Source organism: Nicotiana tabacum, chromosome 6 (genome assembly GCF_000715075.1).
Source record: "Nicotiana tabacum cultivar K326 chromosome 6, ASM71507v2, whole genome shotgun sequence".
NCBI classification, from domain to species: domain Eukaryota; kingdom Viridiplantae; phylum Streptophyta; class Magnoliopsida; order Solanales; family Solanaceae; genus Nicotiana; species Nicotiana tabacum.
The window spans coordinates 117,441,354-117,461,706 of record NC_134085.1 but is presented as its reverse complement, the minus strand read 5'-3'; the positions used below and the strand labels follow the sequence as shown (position 1 = coordinate 117,461,706).

The 20,353-nt window shown below is 36.2% G+C and overlaps 3 protein-coding genes across 3 annotated transcripts; 1 reads left to right on the top strand and 2 right to left on the bottom strand.

Moving 5' to 3' along the window:
• Positions 1 to 353: 353 nt before the first annotated feature.
• On the bottom strand, positions 354 to 1,239 carry LOC107824629 (14 kDa proline-rich protein DC2.15-like). Its single transcript, XM_016651432.2, has one exon. It carries the CDS (start codon positions 1,137 to 1,139, stop codon positions 681 to 683), a length of 459 nt encoding a protein of 152 aa, XP_016506918.2. The 5' UTR covers positions 1,140 to 1,239; the 3' UTR covers positions 354 to 680.
• Positions 1,240 to 8,250: 7,011 nt separating this feature from the next.
• On the top strand, positions 8,251 to 9,029 carry LOC107824631 (14 kDa proline-rich protein DC2.15-like). Its single transcript, XM_016651433.2, has one exon. The coding sequence runs from the start codon at positions 8,388 to 8,390 to the stop codon at positions 8,862 to 8,864; it is 477 nt and encodes a 158-aa protein (XP_016506919.1). The 5' UTR covers positions 8,251 to 8,387; the 3' UTR covers positions 8,865 to 9,029.
• Positions 9,030 to 15,652: 6,623 nt separating this feature from the next.
• On the bottom strand, positions 15,653 to 16,564 carry LOC107827031 (14 kDa proline-rich protein DC2.15-like). Its single transcript, XM_075255227.1, has one exon. The coding sequence runs from the start codon at positions 16,436 to 16,438 to the stop codon at positions 15,980 to 15,982; it is 459 nt and encodes a 152-aa protein (XP_075111328.1). The 5' UTR covers positions 16,439 to 16,564; the 3' UTR covers positions 15,653 to 15,979.
• Positions 16,565 to 20,353: the final 3,789 nt, after the last annotated feature.

Genomic DNA, 20,353 nt, shown 5'->3' with positions numbered 1-20,353 from the left:
TGACACTACCTTACCCTGTAATCAATGTTCCCTTAGTGACGCTATTATGATATGTAATCGTATGATATTGTTCTAGTATTAATAAATATTCTCGTCTTTCCTAAAAAACAAAATCCAAACAACTCAAGAGACAATCAAACGATCAACGGTACAAGGACCTATTAGTCAATTATTGAATTAATCATTTTGTGAGGAGATGAGCAACTCAATATGCTTGAATTTTGCAAAGGGCAAATATAAGGGACCTCCTCCCAAACGGTAAAAATATTATGACTTTCATACTTATAAGATAGAAGGAAGATAAAGATGTCAAGTACTCCACATAGTATCAATTTCTAAGGATAACAACGAGAGGAAATAAACATTCAATTCATTGATTTAAAATATTTGTAACATGTAAAGGAAACAGGTCTACATACTTGGACCATTGACCACATAACACAAGTACAAAACTACGTACTATGTAATAACACATGAAGTGATGAACCTGCATATATATGCAAAGTTCACTTTTTATAAACTCAACGATTTTTTCGTGCACAATTTCAAAAACATAAATAGAAATTAAATTGATGCCCGAGCTAGCCATTGGCAAGTATGTTCAATAGCAAACTAGAGGGAAATAATTTGATAAAAGTAGATATACCCTGCACTTAATTAGCAGGAAGAAGAAGTGTATATTAACAAGTGAAGCCAGTAGGAGGATTCCTTCCGCAGTTGTTGAGAACGAGGCTAAGAGAGAGTGGCACATTCAGATTTATTCCCAGCACATTTGCCCTTATGGCTGTGCACAAGCAAACTGCCGCCTCTAAATCCGCTAGCCCCGCGATCAAGCTGCAGCATGGCATCGTTGGAGGACTCCCAATTACCGCTCCCACCAATCCACCAACTAAATTTGCACATACACCCAACTTCAGAGCATCTCTCGGGCACCTGCCTTGCCCATTGCCACCTCCGCCGCCATTGCCCGAACCACCACCATTTCCAGCTCCACCGCCATTGCCGGCACCACTGCCGTTTCCAGAACCTCCACCACCAATGTTATGGCAAGTGTCACAATGGTTTCCAGTAACAAGAACAAAGAAGAGGAGATTCAGTGATAGGAAAAGAGTAACTGAGGCCTGAGTTTTGAAAGCCATGTCAACAAGGTTAAAGTTGAACTATATATATGTTTGCTACCTACTAATGACAAAAGGAGTTTAATTCTGAAGAGGATGGTTGAATTGTGGTAGTAACGATGTCTATTTATACTTGTAACAAGGCTGGCCGCTGCACATAAACAATTATAGACGTACCAACTAATTGAAGCTACTAATAGCATATATTTGGAGTAGAAAATTCCCTCCGAATTAAGATATATATAGTCTTAAATCAAAGTGGAGTATAATTGTCCGATTTGGTTCAAGCCCGCATGATTTTTCCTAAAATATCTCACACCATAAGAATATTTCTTTTGTAGTTTTCTTTGTTCGAAAATCTATTAATCTTCCCCTCGAACTAATTAAGTTCCACAGGACTCATCACCAAGCATCTCGGATTAAGTTCATCAACATTAATTGTGTACCACTCACATCGTCCAAGTATTTATACCCTCTGAAGCCCACAAGCCAGCTTCTTTTTGTGTGTATGTCTCGAAGCTCCGGGAAAGCAGTAAACCGAGCCCCACACTATCAAAACTACTATAGGCTCGGATATTAAGCCAACTCAAAGATAATCTTAACATGATGTGATATATATTGTCCCCTTTGGCCTGACCTTGTACGCTTTTTATCAGTAGGGCTTACACAACTTAGAATATCTCGGACACTACCTTATGTAATTTTCTTTTCTTTTTAACTACCAATTTGAGACTGTTCGCACACCCAACTATATATAACTTCAATTATTGAAAAATATTGTATCCTTGAATGGTAATGCATATGAGTTGTGTGGTGTTGAAAATGTTAAGGAAGCATGGCTATAATTGTATTTGGCTGAGATTACTTAATTAATTGCTTACAGCTCTGCTTTTGGCTTCTACAAAGTACAAATATTATAAACTGCCGTGATCCAAGGCCGTATATCTACAGAAAAATGTTTTCCATAGAGACTTCCCACGCCTTGAGCAATTATAGTACATAATTCTCAATTCTCATAACATGGTTGTTGAAATATTTCCCCATATACGCGTTTATCTGAGCACTCCAAATTAGAATTCTTTGAACATAACTCCATGTCAAGGCAAACTTAATCAAATTATTGGAACAATGACTGCTTTATTATCATATACTCGTGCATCTTTTTCATTAGAATGAAATGGAAAGACATGCAAAATGGGGAAAAAACAAGCTCATATTTTTTCTCACAAATTTTCAACGGATACTTGTTTCATAACGATTTTATTCAATAGTTGAGCATGAAAAATTGGAGAAACAAATTTAGGTTCGCCAGTTGAACTATGATCTCTACTAATGATGCACTAGGAAATAAGCATAAAGGATATTAAGTAAATTTCTTTGCGGGTAATCGACAGATACAGGACAAGATATAAGCAAAATTATAAGAATAATGAAGTTTAGAGCCTCCGAATAACGGGATAGGGTTGTTGCTTGAATCTAATTGAGGTAATTAATTAAGTATTCCTGTAGGTTCATGTGATGTATTAGTTTAGTAGTCATATCCAAATGAAAGATATCAGCACCATTATTGTCTAACCTAGTTTTTTCTCGCTTGAGTCTAAAAGTTTGATGATTATCTAAAGTCAGAAGATGTGCAAGTGGTTCATATATAGATGAATTATAATTGAGTTGTCAGTTTGATCACGACCCTCCAATTACACCGTGATGTAGTAGTATATATTAAGCGGCTAAGACTAATCAGATAATATATTCAAGCTAAATAATTATTACAAATTCTATGGATATGAAATTCTCTGGAAGTCTATATGCTAGACATATATTTTACGTTAATTGGTTAAGCCTAAACACTAAGGGGCGTTTGGTAGTAGGTATCAGAGAAAATAATGCAAGCATTAGCTCTATGCACTGCTAATACTTTGTTTGGTACCTTTTTTCAACTTGTATTAGTTATACATCATACTTGGCATTATCCTATGCATAAGTAAAGCATAGAAAACTATGGCATTAATAATACCAAGGCTTTAATGCATGCATTAGCATGGTTAAAGACAAAATTGTCCTTAAAGTCCCTTAAAGCTAGAGAATATGTAGGGCATTTTTGAAAGGAACTATTTTTTTAAAAAAATTATGCAATGCATTATAATTTTAATACACCACACCAAACAATAGATAAGAAATAATATTTGCATAACTAATGCTTGCATTACTAATACATGCATTATTAATACACATTATTCCGCACTATTCTTATACATCCTACCAAACGACCCCTAAATAACTTATGCATCTTTTATTACACATGGTGAGTGGATGTAACGATCCGACCGGTGGTTTTGTATAATTGCGCCCCGTTTCACCTTTTGATGCTCCACACATATGTGTTTATGGTTTTATGACTTACGAGGTTGATTAATTTTGTTCCGAGAAGACTTCAGGTAGATTTGGACCCTTTGATTCTTGGCTAGAAGCCTAAGTTGTTTATGTTACCAATGGTTGACTTTTGTAAAAACGACCCCGGAATAATGTTTTATGACTTTGATACCTTCGTATTGTGATTGACTTGGTCATATGACGGAATCGAATTCGGAAGTCCGTAGGTTGATTTGCGTTATTTTGTCGAAATTTGGCAATTTGAAGTTGAAAAGTTGGATCGTAGGTTGACTTTTAACTATCAGTTCGCAATTTAATTTTGTAACTTGGAATAGGTCTGTTATGCTATTTAGAACTTGTCTGCAAAATTTGGTATCATTTGGAGTTGAATTAATAGAATTCAGATGCCTAGTTGCAATTCTAGAAGTTCTTGAAATTTACTTTGAAATTATGCGTTTTGGTGTCTGATTCGTAGTTCTAAATGTTATTTTTGTATTTTGATCACGTGAGCGAATTCATATGATGTTTTTAGACTTGTGTAGATGTTTGATTTGGATCCCCGAGGGCTCGGATGAGTTTTCAGACATGTTTCAGAATGTTTTGGACTGAAAATAGAATTGCTAGTGTTGTTCATGCTCTTTTATCGCAATTACAAACATCAGCCATGCAATTGCAAAGGTGACAGAGGGGTTTCAGATGCCGCAAATGCGACTTCCCTTTGGATTTACGAAATAGGCAGGCCAGAGGGCTGGTTCGCAATTGCGACTTCTATGAGGCTGTCAGGATTCGCAAATGCGATCCCTGATTTGCAATTGCGAGGGTTCGCATATGCGACATCTACAGCTGGTCATAAGGGCTGGGGGACGGGATTTTTCAACATATTCTCTCATTTTAGAACCATAGACTCGGTAGGAGGCGATTTGGAGAGTGGATTTTCATATACAAATATTCAGTAAGTGATTCTAGTCAATTTCCAACTATATTTTATCAATATATCTTAGATTTAACATCAAAATCATGTAAATTAAAGTAAAAATTGGTGAAACTTTGTCTAGTTTTTGAAAAATAAGTATTTGAGTTCTAAGAGTCGATTTGGACTAGGAATTTTAAACAAATTATATATATGAATTCGTGGGGTTATGAGTAGTCAGAATCTACCTTAGGACCCGAGTTTTGACCGGGCGGGCCTCGAGTTGACTTTTATTGACTTTTTAAGAAAAGTGTAAAGATCATAGCTTTATTTATTGTAATTAATTTTCCTTGCATTGTTTATGGTATTAAGTCGACTTTGGTTAGATTTGAGCCATGTGGAGGTAAATTTTAGGGGAAAAGCTATTTTCGAGGGATGGGTTGGCCTTATTGAAGTAAGTATCTTGCCTAACTTTATGTAGGGGAAACTACTCCTTAGGATTTGGGATTGATTGTGTCATTTGTGCTATGTGAAGCTGTGTACGCAAGGTGACGAGTGGGTACACAAGTTATATGTGGTATTTGACCGGTTTAGACTACTTAGACTCTTTTCATGCTTTAATTGAATTGCCATATCATGTTTTAAATTCTCATAGTCAAACTACTCTTACTTGTGTTAGTCTATCCTTACACGTCTTAAATGACTTTGTTAACACTTGTTCTACATCTTACTTGATATTTTTCTCTTATGCTTTAGATGAAGTTGTTGTCTCTTTCATTATTATATGTTATCTCTTCCATTGTTGATTTATCATTATTTGAAGTCATTATTACATGTTATCTCTTCTATTGTTGATTATCCTTATTTGAAGTCATCGTTACCTGTTATCTCTTCCATTAGTGATTTATCATTATTTGAAGTCATTATTACATGTTATATCTTTCATTGTTGATTATCCTTATTTGAAGTCATCGTTACATGTTATCTCTTTCATTATGAGTTATTCTTATTTAATATCGTGGTTACACATTATTTCTTTCATTATTGAGTTATTGGTGTTGAAGTTGTGAAAGTCGTTATCACATTGAGGCGAAGTTATTAATTGTTGAGATATCTTTCTTGTTGAGAAATTTACATTCATTGTTATTGTTGATATTCTTGTACACATTGTAGTTGAGCCATGGCCTATTGTTGTGGAAATATTGATATTGTTGATTATTGGCAAGTTGTGACATATGTTCACTTGCGGTGCGAGTTGTTATTGTGATGTGATATTGACGCGCAGACGACGGTATAAGGATATGGGTTAATGTGCATGCGACGACATAAGGTGGGACTTATGTGCGTGTTGCTTGTAAGGGAATTACTTGATGTCATGCGGCGTCATAAGGTGGGCTAAAATACGTGTAGCTATTTCGAAAAAAATGTTTCAACACTATTTAAATGTAAGGCTCACGTGGCAGTATAAGGAAAGATTGTGATTGAAATTGAGAAATGTGAATACGAGGCGGTACCTCAGTTGTGATTGTTGTGGTGTACGAGACGGTAACTCGGTTAATTCTTGTTGTATACGAGGAACTATTGCGATTATGATTCTTGTTGTTTATTTCATGTTATAAAGAGTTATTGGTGGAACACTTCTTGTTACTTTGATTCTTCCTTGTCTTAATCAGTTTTGGTCCATATTTGACTATTGTGTTTCTCTTTAATTGCTTCATTTAGGTGATTTCTAGGCTTACAATTCTGTCATTAGTCTATGTTATTAACTTGTTTTGTATCATTTGTTTCTCCGCCTTCCATTACTTCTAGTTATTACGTTTTCATTCTGTTATTATGTCCTAGTAGGTGTCTTGACCTGGCCTTGTCACTACTCTACTGAGGTTAGACTTGATATTTACTGGGTATCGTTGTGGTGTACCCATACTACGCTTGTGCACATCTTTTTGTGTGGATTCAGGTATGTCTGCTCGTGCTAGACATTAGTGTTTGATTGTAGCTGTTTGCCGGAGACTTTAAGGTATACCTGCTCGGTGTTCGCGGGCTCTAGAGTCACCTTCCGTTATCTTTATAGTATTGTTGTTTTCCTTTATTAGATGGTGTTGTAGTAGGTATTTTGGAACATTCTGTAGAAGCTTATTACTCAGTCTTATCGGGTTTTGGGAGTATTGTAGTTGTGTTTCACTTATCGAGATATTTATGAGAATTGTTAGTTTATATTATGTTTTCGCTTTTATTTCTGTCAAAATCTCTCATTTGTTAAGCTTACCTAGTCTTAGGAACTAGGTGCTATCACAACATCTTAAGGATAGGAAATCGGGGCCGTGAACGTGGATCTCAAATGTCTTTTACCAATTACTCTCAACTCTTGAGCGAAATGTTTGCAAATCTTGCTATAAGCAAAACAGTTAATTATCTTTTGAAATGTAGTGAGTGACTCCTCGCAACTTGTTTGAAAATTAGTGTTTGCCGATAATGCTGAATGATGGCCTTTACATTCCCCAGTTGACATGGGAGTCAAAGATTCTTATGGACGCTGAAACCGCTCTAACAATTTGTTACTCAACCACATGAATTCAACTCCATAATTTGTTTTATTAGTACTGTGATGTTAGATTTATTTAGCATAAGATTTGTCTTCATTGAGAAAATAAAGTATGAACGGTTTGAATCGGTTGCCACACTTATGTAAAGTAAACCAAAAGAAAAGAAGCGGACTAGGATTAATATTGGAGATTAAGGGTGCATATAAGTCAGTTTGGTTCAAATTTTTTAAATATTAAATCAAATCAATGGTGTCAGGTTTTAAATCTATAAACCTAATCAAACCAATAAATTCGGGTTTTTCAATCTCGGTTTTCCTCGGATTTTTTGATTTTTTTCGGGTTTTCTGGTTTTTTACGATAAATTCTTCATAGCACAAAGTATGTAACTTGTGTTCCAAATATTTCTTTAGTCTTAGTAGGATACAACTATATAATATATTTTTCGAGAAAATAACACAATAATATGAGATGAGTCGTAGCATTGTACTAAAATATTAAATAACAAAGATAATAAAATCGCTTAAAACAAATATTGCTAATTAATAAGCACTATTAATTGCATGACTAAGCACTAAAGAAAAAGATAAACTAAGTTATGCATTTTCATTATATACCAATGCAAAACTAAAAATAGATATCCAACACTATTATTATTTCTAGTGCTGAATTGAATTTATTTTGTTAGCATTAGTATTTATTTGAACTTTATTTGAGTTATTACATTTATGGGCTATAAAATTTATTGGACCATTCAAGAATGTTAAGTCTAAACTTGAAATAATACATTAAAAGATAAAACTATTAAAAAAGTTTAAGAAATATTTATTAGTTACATTACAATAAATATTTTTAAAAATTATATAAATGTAATATCGGATTGGTTTGGTTCCGGTTTGACTTTTTTTTTTAGTTAAAACCAAACTAAACCAATTAGGGATGATTTCATTCCCTCTGGATTTCTTTGTTTGAAATTTGCATATTTGTCTATCCTGTATGTTATTTACATTTTAATAAACTCCACCACCATGTGGTGGTTTTAATTTAAAAAAAATAATAATGTAAGGAGGAACGAGGATTAGCAGTAAGTATGTTGACATTGAAGTTGTTCTAATAATGAGGGTAATTTGTTAAGTAATGGGAAACAGGAAAGGGGCATCAGGCATGGCTTAAAATATACATCATGCAGATTTCAGATCACGGGCATCATTACTGTTTGTAGTATAAGGTTCCCTAGCTGTAATCTGATAATTTGGCTCAGAGTCAGGATATCCTTCCTTGAGAAACGTTTTTTCAACACCACGCACCACACACATTACTAGTTTAATATCTCCGTAAACTTTCTTCTTGCAGTATAAATACCCTGCATTGGTACCAGAATTATACCATCTTCTCTTTACAATCTTTGTAGGAATTAAGTACATTTTGCCTTATCTTCCTTATAACGATATGGCTTCCAAAACAAGTGCCTCAGTTACCCTTTTCCTCTCTTTGAATCTCCTTTTCTTTGCCATAGTCAGTGGAACTGATTGTGGCTCTTGTCATTATAATCTTCCTAGCACCGGTAATGGTGGTGGCAATAGTGGTAATATTGGTGGCTCGGGCAATGGCGGCGGCTCTGGCAACGGAGGAGGTTCGGGTTATGGCGGCAGAGGTGGCAATGGACAAGCCAGGTGCCCCAGAGATGCTCTGAAGTTGGGTGTATGTGCTAATTTACTCGGTGGATTGGTGGGCGCGGTAATTGGGACTCCTCCAACGATGCCATGCTGCAGTTTGATCGCGGGGCTGGCGGATTTAGAGGCGGCAGTTTGTTTGTGCACAGCCATAAGAGCAAATGTGCTGGGAATAAATCTGAATGTGCCACTCTCTCTCAGTCTTGTTCTCAACAACTGCGGAAGGAATCCTCCTACTGGCTTCACTTGCTAAGCCTACGTACCCAAATGCCTATTTCAGCCTTTCTTATGTCAGCATTTTGTTTTTGCATCAATTTTCATTTATGATCATTTGTTCTATGTTGTGCTAATTGTTATTGCAAAATTAAAGCGAGCGAGCTTGCAAAATGAAATCAGGTTCGTGAAGTAGTTGATTTCACATTTGCACTCAAAGGTTCCCTTTGACTACTCCAGGGGTTGTAAGATGGCTGCCTAACCCAATTTTTCACTAGAAAAAAGTGAAAAATAAAATATAATAAAACAAAGAAAATGGTGAAGAATAATTTCTTTAGATAACTTGGAATGCTCAAGACTAGCTGTCAGATAAGAAAAATGTTTCTAAATCCACAGAGATAATTACAGTGTGCAATTGTAATTGTTTGGCATATTTAATTACTTCCCTAAATATAATCATTGTGATTGTTTGGTAGTAATTATTTGTACATCGATTCTTCAAAGAAATGTGCAGTTTTCATGGTATCAATTGAGAAATTCCGAAACTCAAAAAAAATTGGAGTGCGTTGAAGTAGGCTATCTCGATTTGTCAAGTGAATTTAAGGGAGAACTCGCAAAAGTTTCAAGTTTGAACAATAGTCATGTCCTGCTAGCTATTTTATTCGATTGATTAAAACATAAATAATACAAAGTGGATACCTATGACTCTGTTCTGACTCTGTCTAGAAAGCCTCTAAGAAATGCTGAATAATAAGACAAAATTCTGGAATCAACGAACTCCAAAAACCAAAATGGAGCTCACCAAGTCTACTAATAATAGGAGGAGGATATCCTAGCTCGTAGCTTGCTTACCTGCAAAATATGTGCCTACATTGACGTATGTCAATGTAGGTTCCTATGAAGAGAACGCCAGTACAACACAATGGTACTCAATAAGTAAATATAACCTCCCGCTAAAGCTGGAACGAGACTCTAAAATAAGTATGTATGCATAATAAAAGAAAATTCTAAAAACGTCCGATGAAGTGTTGAAATAAACAACTCATATATCTAGTATAAAGCTCTTCTTGATGTCATTCATACACAAATTCTCTTTCTTTTCCTTTCTATTAGAAAAATATAAAATTCAAATAGATAAATATATAAACGTTCTCGAAAGAATCCTTATAAATTTTCTAAAGCATTTTGTTTTCTTTTTTTTGCTGGGGAGTTCCATTGACTCTGACATTCTTTCTTATTCTTATTCTGAAAATGTCACGATATGATCAACATGGTGGACGATCCCAACCCGATAGTCTGGACCTCATTCCTGTGGAGTCTTATAGTTCAATGTTCTAGTATGCTCTCGTTCTTGTGCGTTATCAGGGCACTTCTATTATAGTACCCGAACCAACTCTACACTAGTCTCCTACTCTGGCACGAGTAGTATCGGGGTAACATAAACAACTAGAGGCTATGAACCCTTCTCAAAGATTTGAGGAAAACTCCCAAAATATTCTTCTGAGTAATTATTGCATCACAAAATTTAACACAATGGTATATCTTCACAGTTCTCATCAAAATAATTCCATAAAATCATGTAATTTTTTTTAATAGTTTATACTTTAAAGAAATATATGCAAGTAATGAATGTACAAGGCATGATTTACGAAATAACATACTATTCTTGAGTTAATAACCATGATAATTATCTAAGATCTTTTCTATAATTCTAATGAATAATGCGAGTCGGCTCATTCCATTTAGAGCCCACATTAACGTCCTATACAGTCCAACAAATATTTAAGGCATGATCTTTGTGAGAAGACGACTTAATACTTCGTCCGTCTGGCAATGATGAGGACAGTCTCTGAGCATCTTCTTGTACCTTTCCCATACTTGACGCAGTGTCTCGCCCGCTCGTTGTTCAAACCCAAGAATTTGACTCCTCAATACCTTTGTTTTCTTAGTGGGGAAGAACTTGATTAAGAATTTCCTTGCCAAATCATCCCAAGTGCGGATTGAATTTGCTGGCTCTTTATTCAACCATTCCTTAGCTTCCCCAATCAGTGAAAAGGGGAAAAGTGTTAGCCTGACATAGTCCTTGGAAACGTTCGGATAGTTGTAGATATCCGTAATTTCCAAGAAATTCTGAATGTGCCTATGCGGGTCTTCATGAGGCAAACCCACAAACAGCCCTGTGTCTTGGATCAGTTGCACCATGTATTATTTCAGCTCAAAGTGGCCAGTGATGTCAGGCTTCACAATAGCCAAAGTCATATTAGCCAGACTGGGTCTTGCGACTTCAATCACCGCGCGTTCCTCATTACCCGCCATCTCAATTGGCTGTGGTTGAACTTCGATGTCCAACTCTCTTTCAATTCTGGTTCTCGCGTCCACCTCTCTCCTCAACCTGTGAAGTGTTCGTTCAATTTCGGGATCAAAATAAGGAGGTTGTTTGCGCTTATACTTCTTCGCATTCAATAGAAACTCCTGTATTAGCACAAACAAAGTGAACTAACGTTAAAACTCGAATAAATAAGTAATAAAAGCTCAATTCAGTCAAGTAGCTAATTTCTAAGTCCCCGGCAACGGCGCCAAAAACTTGTTGCGACCAAAAACACCCACGCAAGTGCACGTGATCGTCAAGTAATAGAGTAGTGAGTAGAGTATCGTTCCCACGAAGACTTATGATCAACTGTTGACTGATTCAAACCCAATTTCTTTATCTACCCAAGAGATTGTTCACAAGAGAGAGATGTAATTGTTTTACTACTTAACTATAAAGAATTAATCTAACTAAAGCAAGTAACCAAACAGATAGCAATCACAAGTAACGAACAATAGAAGAAGATATTCCAGGGTCACGGGTGTAATACAATCGTGTTGTGTCCTTGGCTCAAAATGACTAATCAATTTATCTAGGTTATTGATTGACAGGGTTGATATTACTCATAAGAATCTGTCGAGTTCTTACTCGCCTGTTCAAGTCAACTCAATGCCCATATGTCTATGGAATTAAGATTAACAAGAACGCATTTACAATTCCTGTATTCCAACCAAACAAGGCAATTGGGTATATGTCTATCCCAATTGCAAATCTTTTCCCCGAGGCTCGGGTTCAAGAACTTGCTCTGTTTAATTCTATATGCAATCTAAAGTTCCCACTTTCGAGTTTAACTGAAGATTCGTAGATAGTATTTCACTGTTAGCTACTCAGCAAAATAATTAAGAACAAAATTAAATTTATAACCCAATATGATAAACCAATTTAGTTAAATTAAACTTCAAACAACAACATTCATATTTTACCCACGACCCTAGAACAATGAGTCTTAGCTGCTCATACTAGGGTTCATCATAAACAAGTTCAATTTCATCACAAACAGCAAAAACAAAAGAAGAAAAGAAGACTTTGATTATCAAAACTCCTCCTTGCCTCTTGCCTCTCTATCTCCTCCTCTAAACTATGAAAAACTTGATAATCTAACCTTGGGGCGAGCTTGACTTTATGTAGGTTAAGTGGGTTTCTCTCCAGATTTTCAATTTTACCCCTAAATAACGTTTCTCCGGATCGGACACACGCGAACTATTGCGCGAAGTATGGAGTTCGCACGTGACTTCGCGCGCTTCTCTTGGATTCCAGGCAGAAAAGCTCGCGAACTATCGCGCGAAGTTTGGAAGTTAGCGCGTTACTTAGCGCGCTTCAGTAGCTCGATTTTGTCCATTTTTCTGTCTCGTCCTTGCGCACACTCGACTCCTAGGGGTTGTTCTTGCTCATAAATCATTCCAATTTCCTCTTGAAAGCATCATTTATGCTCCTCATCCTGCAATGTATACATATCACAATTAGAGCCTATTTTTCATCAATTAACCATGATATATCATCGGAATATAATCAAGCAGAAGCATAAACAATAGCTAAATCACCTAGATTTCGCCAATTATCAGAGACTTCATATTGTTTGGAGAAAGCAACATCCTATTAATCACATACGCTGCACATTTCATACCTTCAGCCTACAAGGCTCTAGGTAAATTCTTGGCATGAAGCCAACTCTTACATGTCTCCGTTAAGGGTCGGATCTTTCTTTAAGCCTCTTCATTTTTTTGTGGCGCATATCAGCTCTCTTTTAATGCTATGCTGACGACAAAAGGAAAGAAACTCATCTGACGTGAACTCACCGCCATTATCAGTTTGCAACCACCTTATTCTGGAATCAAGTTCACCTTCAACTGTTTCTTTGAACTCCACAAACTTGTTGAAAACTTCTGACTTGTGCTTCACAAAATAAACCCAAGTGAATCTAGTAAAATCATCAATGAAAATTAGCATATAAGAATAGCCTAAGAATGAAGGAGTTTTCATTGGCCCCATCAAGTCATTGTGAATAAGTTCTAGTGGGGCATTGCACCTTGACAAGGATCTGTCAAATGGAAGACGATGTCCCTTTCCATATTGACATCCTTCACAAACCTCTTTTCCACCAAATTTTTTTAAGTTGGCAATCCTTTAACTAGATTCAATTTTACCATGGCTTTTAATTTATCCATGCTAAGATGTCCATGTCTAGCATACCAAATATATGTGTTATCATTGCTACTTATCTTCTCAATATATGAATGAGAGGTAGACAAGACATATAAATTGTTAACTCTCTTACCTGAGTGAGTGATTATTGCCATGATCACCTTGATATTTCGGAGGAACTTCACATCATGTGGGCCAAATAGCAAATAGTTTCTAGCATCTACAGTAGTTGCAACTAAAAATAGATTTTTTTCATTCCTGGAACATGAAAGACAATGTTGAGGGTGATAGTATCTGTTTGCTTATCGTTGATCACAACAGTGCCTTTTTCTCCACATTATAGACTGTATTATCTGCTGTAACAATGATATCATGTCCGATGTATTCGCGAAAGGTGTAGAATTTGGATTTATCTCTACTGAGATGGTGCCCACATCCTGAATCCACGATCCAGTCTCTTTCAAAATTTATGGAAGCCATGGCATTTATTGCTCGAGTCTCCGCTGCGAAGCACTTTCCCCAGTTTCCTTGGTTTGAGCCATATTGCTCTTTTTGGATTGATAATATCTTTTTATGTGCCCGACTTTGCCACAATGGTAACATTTAAAAAGCTTTTTACCGCTACTAGAAGACTCCCCCTTCTTTCCTGGCGAGCTTGAACCACTTGAGGATTGAAAGTGCATGCTATCTCTTGATTCCCTTTAAAGTTTCTCTTATCAGTGACAATAGCATTTCCTTCCTCTTCTTTGATAGATACACCAGCCATATGCTTGGTTAGTAGCTCTTGTGACGATAGCAAATTCTCAAATTCTTCCAAAGATAGTTGTTGAACCCATCCTTGAATTGATGTAACAAAGGGAATATATTCTGGCTTTAAATCACGAATAATAATTCTTCTTATTCGTGCTTCAGGGATAGCCTCTTCCAGATTCAATAGAGAAGTTTCGAAACACAGATTTTTAACCTTCAAAAAATACTCGGCGATGGAGAGATTACCTTGAGTGGGGTTAGCTAACTCATTCTCCAAAATTTGTAGCCGAGCTTCATCCTTCTTGTTGACTAGACGATTGAAGGTCCTCCATATTTGATGAGCTGATTTACACCTTATAATATGATCAAATAAATTAGGAGAGATAGACCTCTTTTGGATAAACTCTGACTTAACATTAATCTGCTTCCACTTCTTACGCGGATTGTTATTTTCTGGTGCGTCAGTAGGAGGACTTGTGTTACTTCCATTGACAACTTTCCACAAATCCTCATCAACAAGGTATGACTCCATACATGTCTTTCATACCTTGTAGTTGGACTAGTTCAATAACTCCATCCTCAGTCCATTAGCATGACCACCAAATCCATTTAGAGAAACAAGTTGAATCAACCACTAACCTGACCATGAAATCTAGAAGCCGACTTACGGCTCTGATACCATATAAAGAATAGCAGAAGAAGAGTATTATTTGGAGACCTTCTGCTAGCCCAAGATCGTTAACTAAGATTGGAGGATTCAACTAAAGAAGATGAAGCTTTCAAAGAGAAGGAAAGTTTTGGAGACGAAAACTTTGTTTAGGAAAGAAGACTTTCTTGATTTTGGCTTTATTACAAATGCCTAAGACTTCTCCTATTTATACTTGTCTAGGGATGATTCTAGATACAAAAATAATCTAGACAATTCTATCACTTTCTACTTATATATTCCTTAAATATCCAAGACTCTAGAATATTTAAATATTTCTTAAGTACAACAAATATCCAAGATATTACTCCATAACTTTCTAGAAACTTCTTCTAATTATTTTTCTTACTCTTCCAAAAATCAACTTTTTTTCACACCTTCAACAAGACCCAAGTACCTGCTGCTCCACCTTTTTGTGTGCTTGAATCGCTGGAGAAGGATGCAGAGGGAATAACAACTTTTGTTAAATATCTATCTACTGATGTGTGTAATGTACTAGCTACCATGGGTAATCAAAGTGTCCTAAGTGACACTACCTTACCCTGTAATCAATGTTCCCTTAGTGACGCTATTATGATATGTAATCGTATGATATTGTTCTAGTATTAATAAATATTCTCGTCTTTCCTAAAAAACAAAATCCAAACAACTCAAGAGACAATCAAACGATCAACGGTACAAGGACCTATTAGTCAATTATTGAATTAATCATTTTGTGAGGAGATGAGCAACTCAATATGCTTGAATTTTGCAAAGGGCAAATATAAGGGACCTCGTCCCAAGCGGTAAAAATTTATGACTTTCATACTTATAAGATAGAAAGAAGATAAAGATGTCAAGTGCTCTAAGGATAACAACGAGAGGAAATAAACATTCAATTCGTTGATTTAAAATATTTGTAACAAGTAAAGGAAACAGGTCTACATACTTGGACCATTGACCACATAACACAAGTACAAAACTACGTACTATGTAATAACACATGAAGTGATGAACCTGCATATATATGCAAAGTTCACTTTTTATAAACTCAACGATTTTTTCGTGCACAATTTCAAAAACATAAATAGAAATTAAATTGATGCCCGAGCTAGCCATTGGCAAGTATGTTCAATAGCAAACTAGAGGGAAATAATTTGATAAAAGTAGATATACCCTGCACTTAATTAGCAGGAAGAAGAAGTGTATATTAACAAGTGAAGCCAGTAGGAGGATTCCTTCCGCAGTTGTTGAGAACGAGGCTAAGAGAGAGTGGCACATTCAAATTTATTCCCAGCACATTTGCCCTTATGGCTGTGCACAAGCAAACTGCCGCCTCTAAATCCGCTAGCCCCGCGATCAAGCTGCAGCATGGCATCGTTGGAGGACTCCCAATTACCGCTCCCACCAATCCACCAACTAAATTTGCACATACACCCAACTTCAGAGCATCTCTCGGGCACCTGCCTTGCCCATTGCCACCTCCGCCGCCATTGCCCGAACCACCACCATTTCCAGCTCCACCGCCATTGCCGGCACCACTGCCGTTTCCAGAACCTCCACCACCAATGTTATGGCAAGTGTCACAATGGTTTCCAGTAACAAGAACAAAGAAGAGGAGATTCAGTGATAGGAAAAGAGTAACTGAGGCCTGAGTTTTGAAAGCCATGTCAACAAGGTTAAAGTTGAACTATATATATGTTTGCTACCTACTAATGACAAAAGGAGTTTAATTCTGAAGAGGATGGTTGAATTGTGGTAGTAACGATGTCTATTTATACTTGTAACAAGGCTGGCCGCTGCACATATACAATTATAGACGTACCAACTAATTGAAGCTACTATTAGCATATATTTGGAGTAGAAAATTCCCTCCGAATTAAGATATATATAGTCTTAAATCAAAGTGGAGTATAATTGTCCGATTTGGTTCAAGCCCGCATGATTTTTCCTAAAATATCTCACACCATAAGAATATTTCTTTTGTAGTTTTCTTTGTTCGAAAATCTATTAATCTTCCCCTCGAACTAATTAAGTTCCACAGGACTCATCACCAAGCATCTCAGATTAAGTTCATCAACATTAATTGTGTACCACTCACATCGTCCAAGTATTTATACCCTCTGAAGCCCACAAGCCAGCTTCTTTTTGTGTGTATGTCTCGAAGCTTCGGGAAAGCAGTAAACCGAGCCCCACTCTATCAACACTACTATAGGCTCAGATATTAAGTCAGCTCAAAGATAATCTTAACATGATGTGATATATATTGCCCCCTTTGGCCCGACCTTCTACGCTTTTTATCAGTAGGGCTTACACAACTTAGAATATCTCGGACACTACCTTATGTAATTTTCTTTTCTTTTTAACTACCAATTTGAGACTGTTCGCACACCCAACTATATATAACTTCAATTATTGAAAAATATTGTATCCTTGAATGGTAATGCATATGAGTTGTGTGGTGTTGAAAATGTTAAGGAAGCATGGCTATAATTGTATTTGGCTGAGATTACTTAATTAATTGCTTACAGCTCTGCTTTTGGCTTCTACAAAGTACAAATGTTTATAAAAATGTTTACAAAGTACAGAAAAATGTTTTCCATAGAGACTTCCCACGCCTTGAGCAATTATAGTACATAATTCTCAATTCTCATAACATGGTTGTTGAAATATTTCCCCATATACGCGTTTATCTGAGCACTCCAAATTAGAACTCTTTGAACATAACTCCATGTCAAGGCAAACTTAATCAAATTATTGGAACAATGACTGCTTTATTATCATCTACTCGTGCATCTTTTTCATTAGAATGAAATGGAAAGACATGCAAAATGGGAAAAAAACAAGCTCATATTTTTCTCACAAATTTTCAACGGATACTTGTTTCATAACGATTTTATTCAATAGTTGAGCATGAAAAATTGGAGAAACAAATTTGGGTTCGCCAGTTGAACTATGATCTCTACTAATGATGCACTAGGAAATAAGCATAAAGGATATTAAGTAAATTTTTTTGCGGGTAATCTACAGATACAGGACAAGATATAAGCAAAATTATAAGAATAATGAAGTTTAGAGCCTCCGAATCACGGGATAGGGTTGTTGCTTGAATCTAATTGAGGTAATTAATTAAGTATTCCTGTAGGTTCATGTGATGTATTAGTTTAGTAGTCATATCCAAATGAAAGATATCAGCACCATTATTGTCTAACCTAGTTTTTTCTCGCTTGAGTCTAAAAGTTTGATGATTATCTAAAGTCAGAAGATGTGCAAGTGGTTCATATATAGATGAATTATAATTGAGTTGTCAGTTTGATCACGACCCTCCAATTATGGTTAGTGCACACCGTGATGTAGTTGTATATATTAAGCGGCTAGGACTAATCAGATAATATATTCAAGCTAAATAATTATTACAAATTCTATGGATATGAAATTCTCTGGAAGTCTATATGCTAGACATATATTTTACGTTAATTGATTAAGCCTAAACACTAAATAACTTACGCATCTTTTATTACACATGGTGAGTGGATGTAACGTTCCGATCGGTGGTTTTGTATAATTGCGCTCCGTTTCGCCTTTTGATGCTCCATACATGTGTGTTTATGGTTTTACGACTTACGAGGTTGATTTGTTTCGTTCCGAGAAGACTTCGGATAGATTTGGACCCTTTGATTCTTGGCTAGAAGCCTAAGTTGTTTATGTTACCAATGGTTGACTTTTGTGAAAACGACCCTGGAACAATGTTTTTATGACTCTGATACCTTCGTATTGTGATTTTGGACTTGGTCATATGAAGGAATTGAATTCGGAAGTCCGTAGGTTGATTTGCGTTATTTTGTCGCAACTTGGCAATTTGAAGTTGAAAAGTTGGACCGTAGGTTGACTTTTAACTATCAGTTCGCAATTTAATTTTGTAACTTGGAATAGGTCTGTTATGTTATTTAGAACTTGTCTGCAAAATTTGGTATCATTTGGAGTTGAATTAATAAGTTTCGGACGCCTAGTTGCAATTCTAGAAGTTCTTGAAATTTACTTTGAAATTCATGCGTTTTGGTGTCTGATTCGTAGTTCTAGATGTTATTTTTGTATTTTGATCGCGTGAGCGAATTCGTATGATGTTTTTAGACTTGTGTAGATGTTTGGTTTGAATCCGCGAGGGCTCGGATGAGTTTCAGACATGTTTCAGAATGTTTTGGACTGAAAATAGAATTGCTGGTGTTGTTGGTGCTCTTTTATCGCAATTACGAACATCAGCCACGCAATTGCAAAGGTGACATAGGGGTTTCAGATGCCGCAAATGCGACTTCCCCTTAGGATTTACGAAATAGGCAGGCCAGAGGGCTGGTTCGCAATTGCGACTTCTATGAGGCTGTCAGGGTTCGCAAATACGATCCCTGATTCGCAATTGTGAGGGTTCGCAAATGCGACATCTACAACTGGTCATAAGGGCTGGGGGACGGGATTTTTCAATATATTCTTTCATTTTAGAACCATAGACTCGGTAGGAGGCGATTTGGAGAGTGAATTTTCATCTACAAATATTCGGTAAGTGAAGTTTAGAGCCTCCGAATCACGGGATAGGATTGTTGCTTGAATCTAATTGAGGTAATTAAGTATTCCTACAGGTTCATGTGATGTATTTGTTTAGTAGTCATATCCAAATGAAAGATATCCGCACCATTATTGTCTAACTTAGTTTTTTCTCGCTTGAGTCTAAAAGTTTGATGATTATCTGAAGTCAGAAGATGTGCAAGTGGTTCAAATATAGATGAATTATAATTGAGATTTCAGTTTGATCACGACCCTCCAATTATGTTTAGTGCACACCGTGATGTCGTAGTATATATTAAGCGGCTAAGATTAATCAGATAATATATTCAAGCTAAATAATTATTACAAATTCTATGGATATGAAATTCTCTAGAAGTCTATATGCTAGACATATATATTACATTAATTGATTTAGTGTAAATACTAAATAATTTATGCATCTTTTATTACATATGGCGAGTGGATCTCAAATGTCTTTGATGTCGTGATATAATTCCATATATTTTGATATTATTCACCTTACTTGTTTGTTGTTTGGACGTTAATTTATGCAACAATTGAGCTTAATTGCATTTATTTTACGTGTAGGAACATTTGGATATGAAGTGGAAAAAAGTTGCACGAAATGATACCTCAAAGCTACAAAATAGAGCAATAAAAGAAGATGTTGCAAGGCAATAAAAAGTCATAGCCTTAGACAGTGCAAGGCTTTGTCCAGGACATTTTCATTGGCGCCTCGTAGGGTACTGTTGGTGCCTCTGATGGCACCTCGCAGGGTAATGTTGGCGCCTCTGATGGCGCCTTGCAATGTAATTTGGCGCCTCTGACATTGTCCTGCTCCGACGATGCTTATTGGAACCACTTTTATTTCCTCATTAATTTTGGACATGTATACTTTAACCCAACCTTATAAATACCTCCTAAACTTAGTTTTTAGGGGGGAGACATGATTGGAGAGGCATTGGAGAGACAAGAAGACTACGAGAATACTTGGAAGCAACGAATCACAAGAGTTTTTTCTTCCATT

Excerpts from the sequence above, each read along its gene's own strand:
- LOC107824629 (XM_016651432.2), bottom strand. The coding sequence starts at position 1,139 with ATGGCTTTCAAAACTCAGGCCTCAGTTACTCTTTTCCTATCACTGAAT.
- LOC107824631 (XM_016651433.2), top strand. The coding sequence starts at position 8,388 with ATGGCTTCCAAAACAAGTGCCTCAGTTACCCTTTTCCTCTCTTTGAAT.
- LOC107827031 (XM_075255227.1), bottom strand. The coding sequence starts at position 16,438 with ATGGCTTTCAAAACTCAGGCCTCAGTTACTCTTTTCCTATCACTGAAT.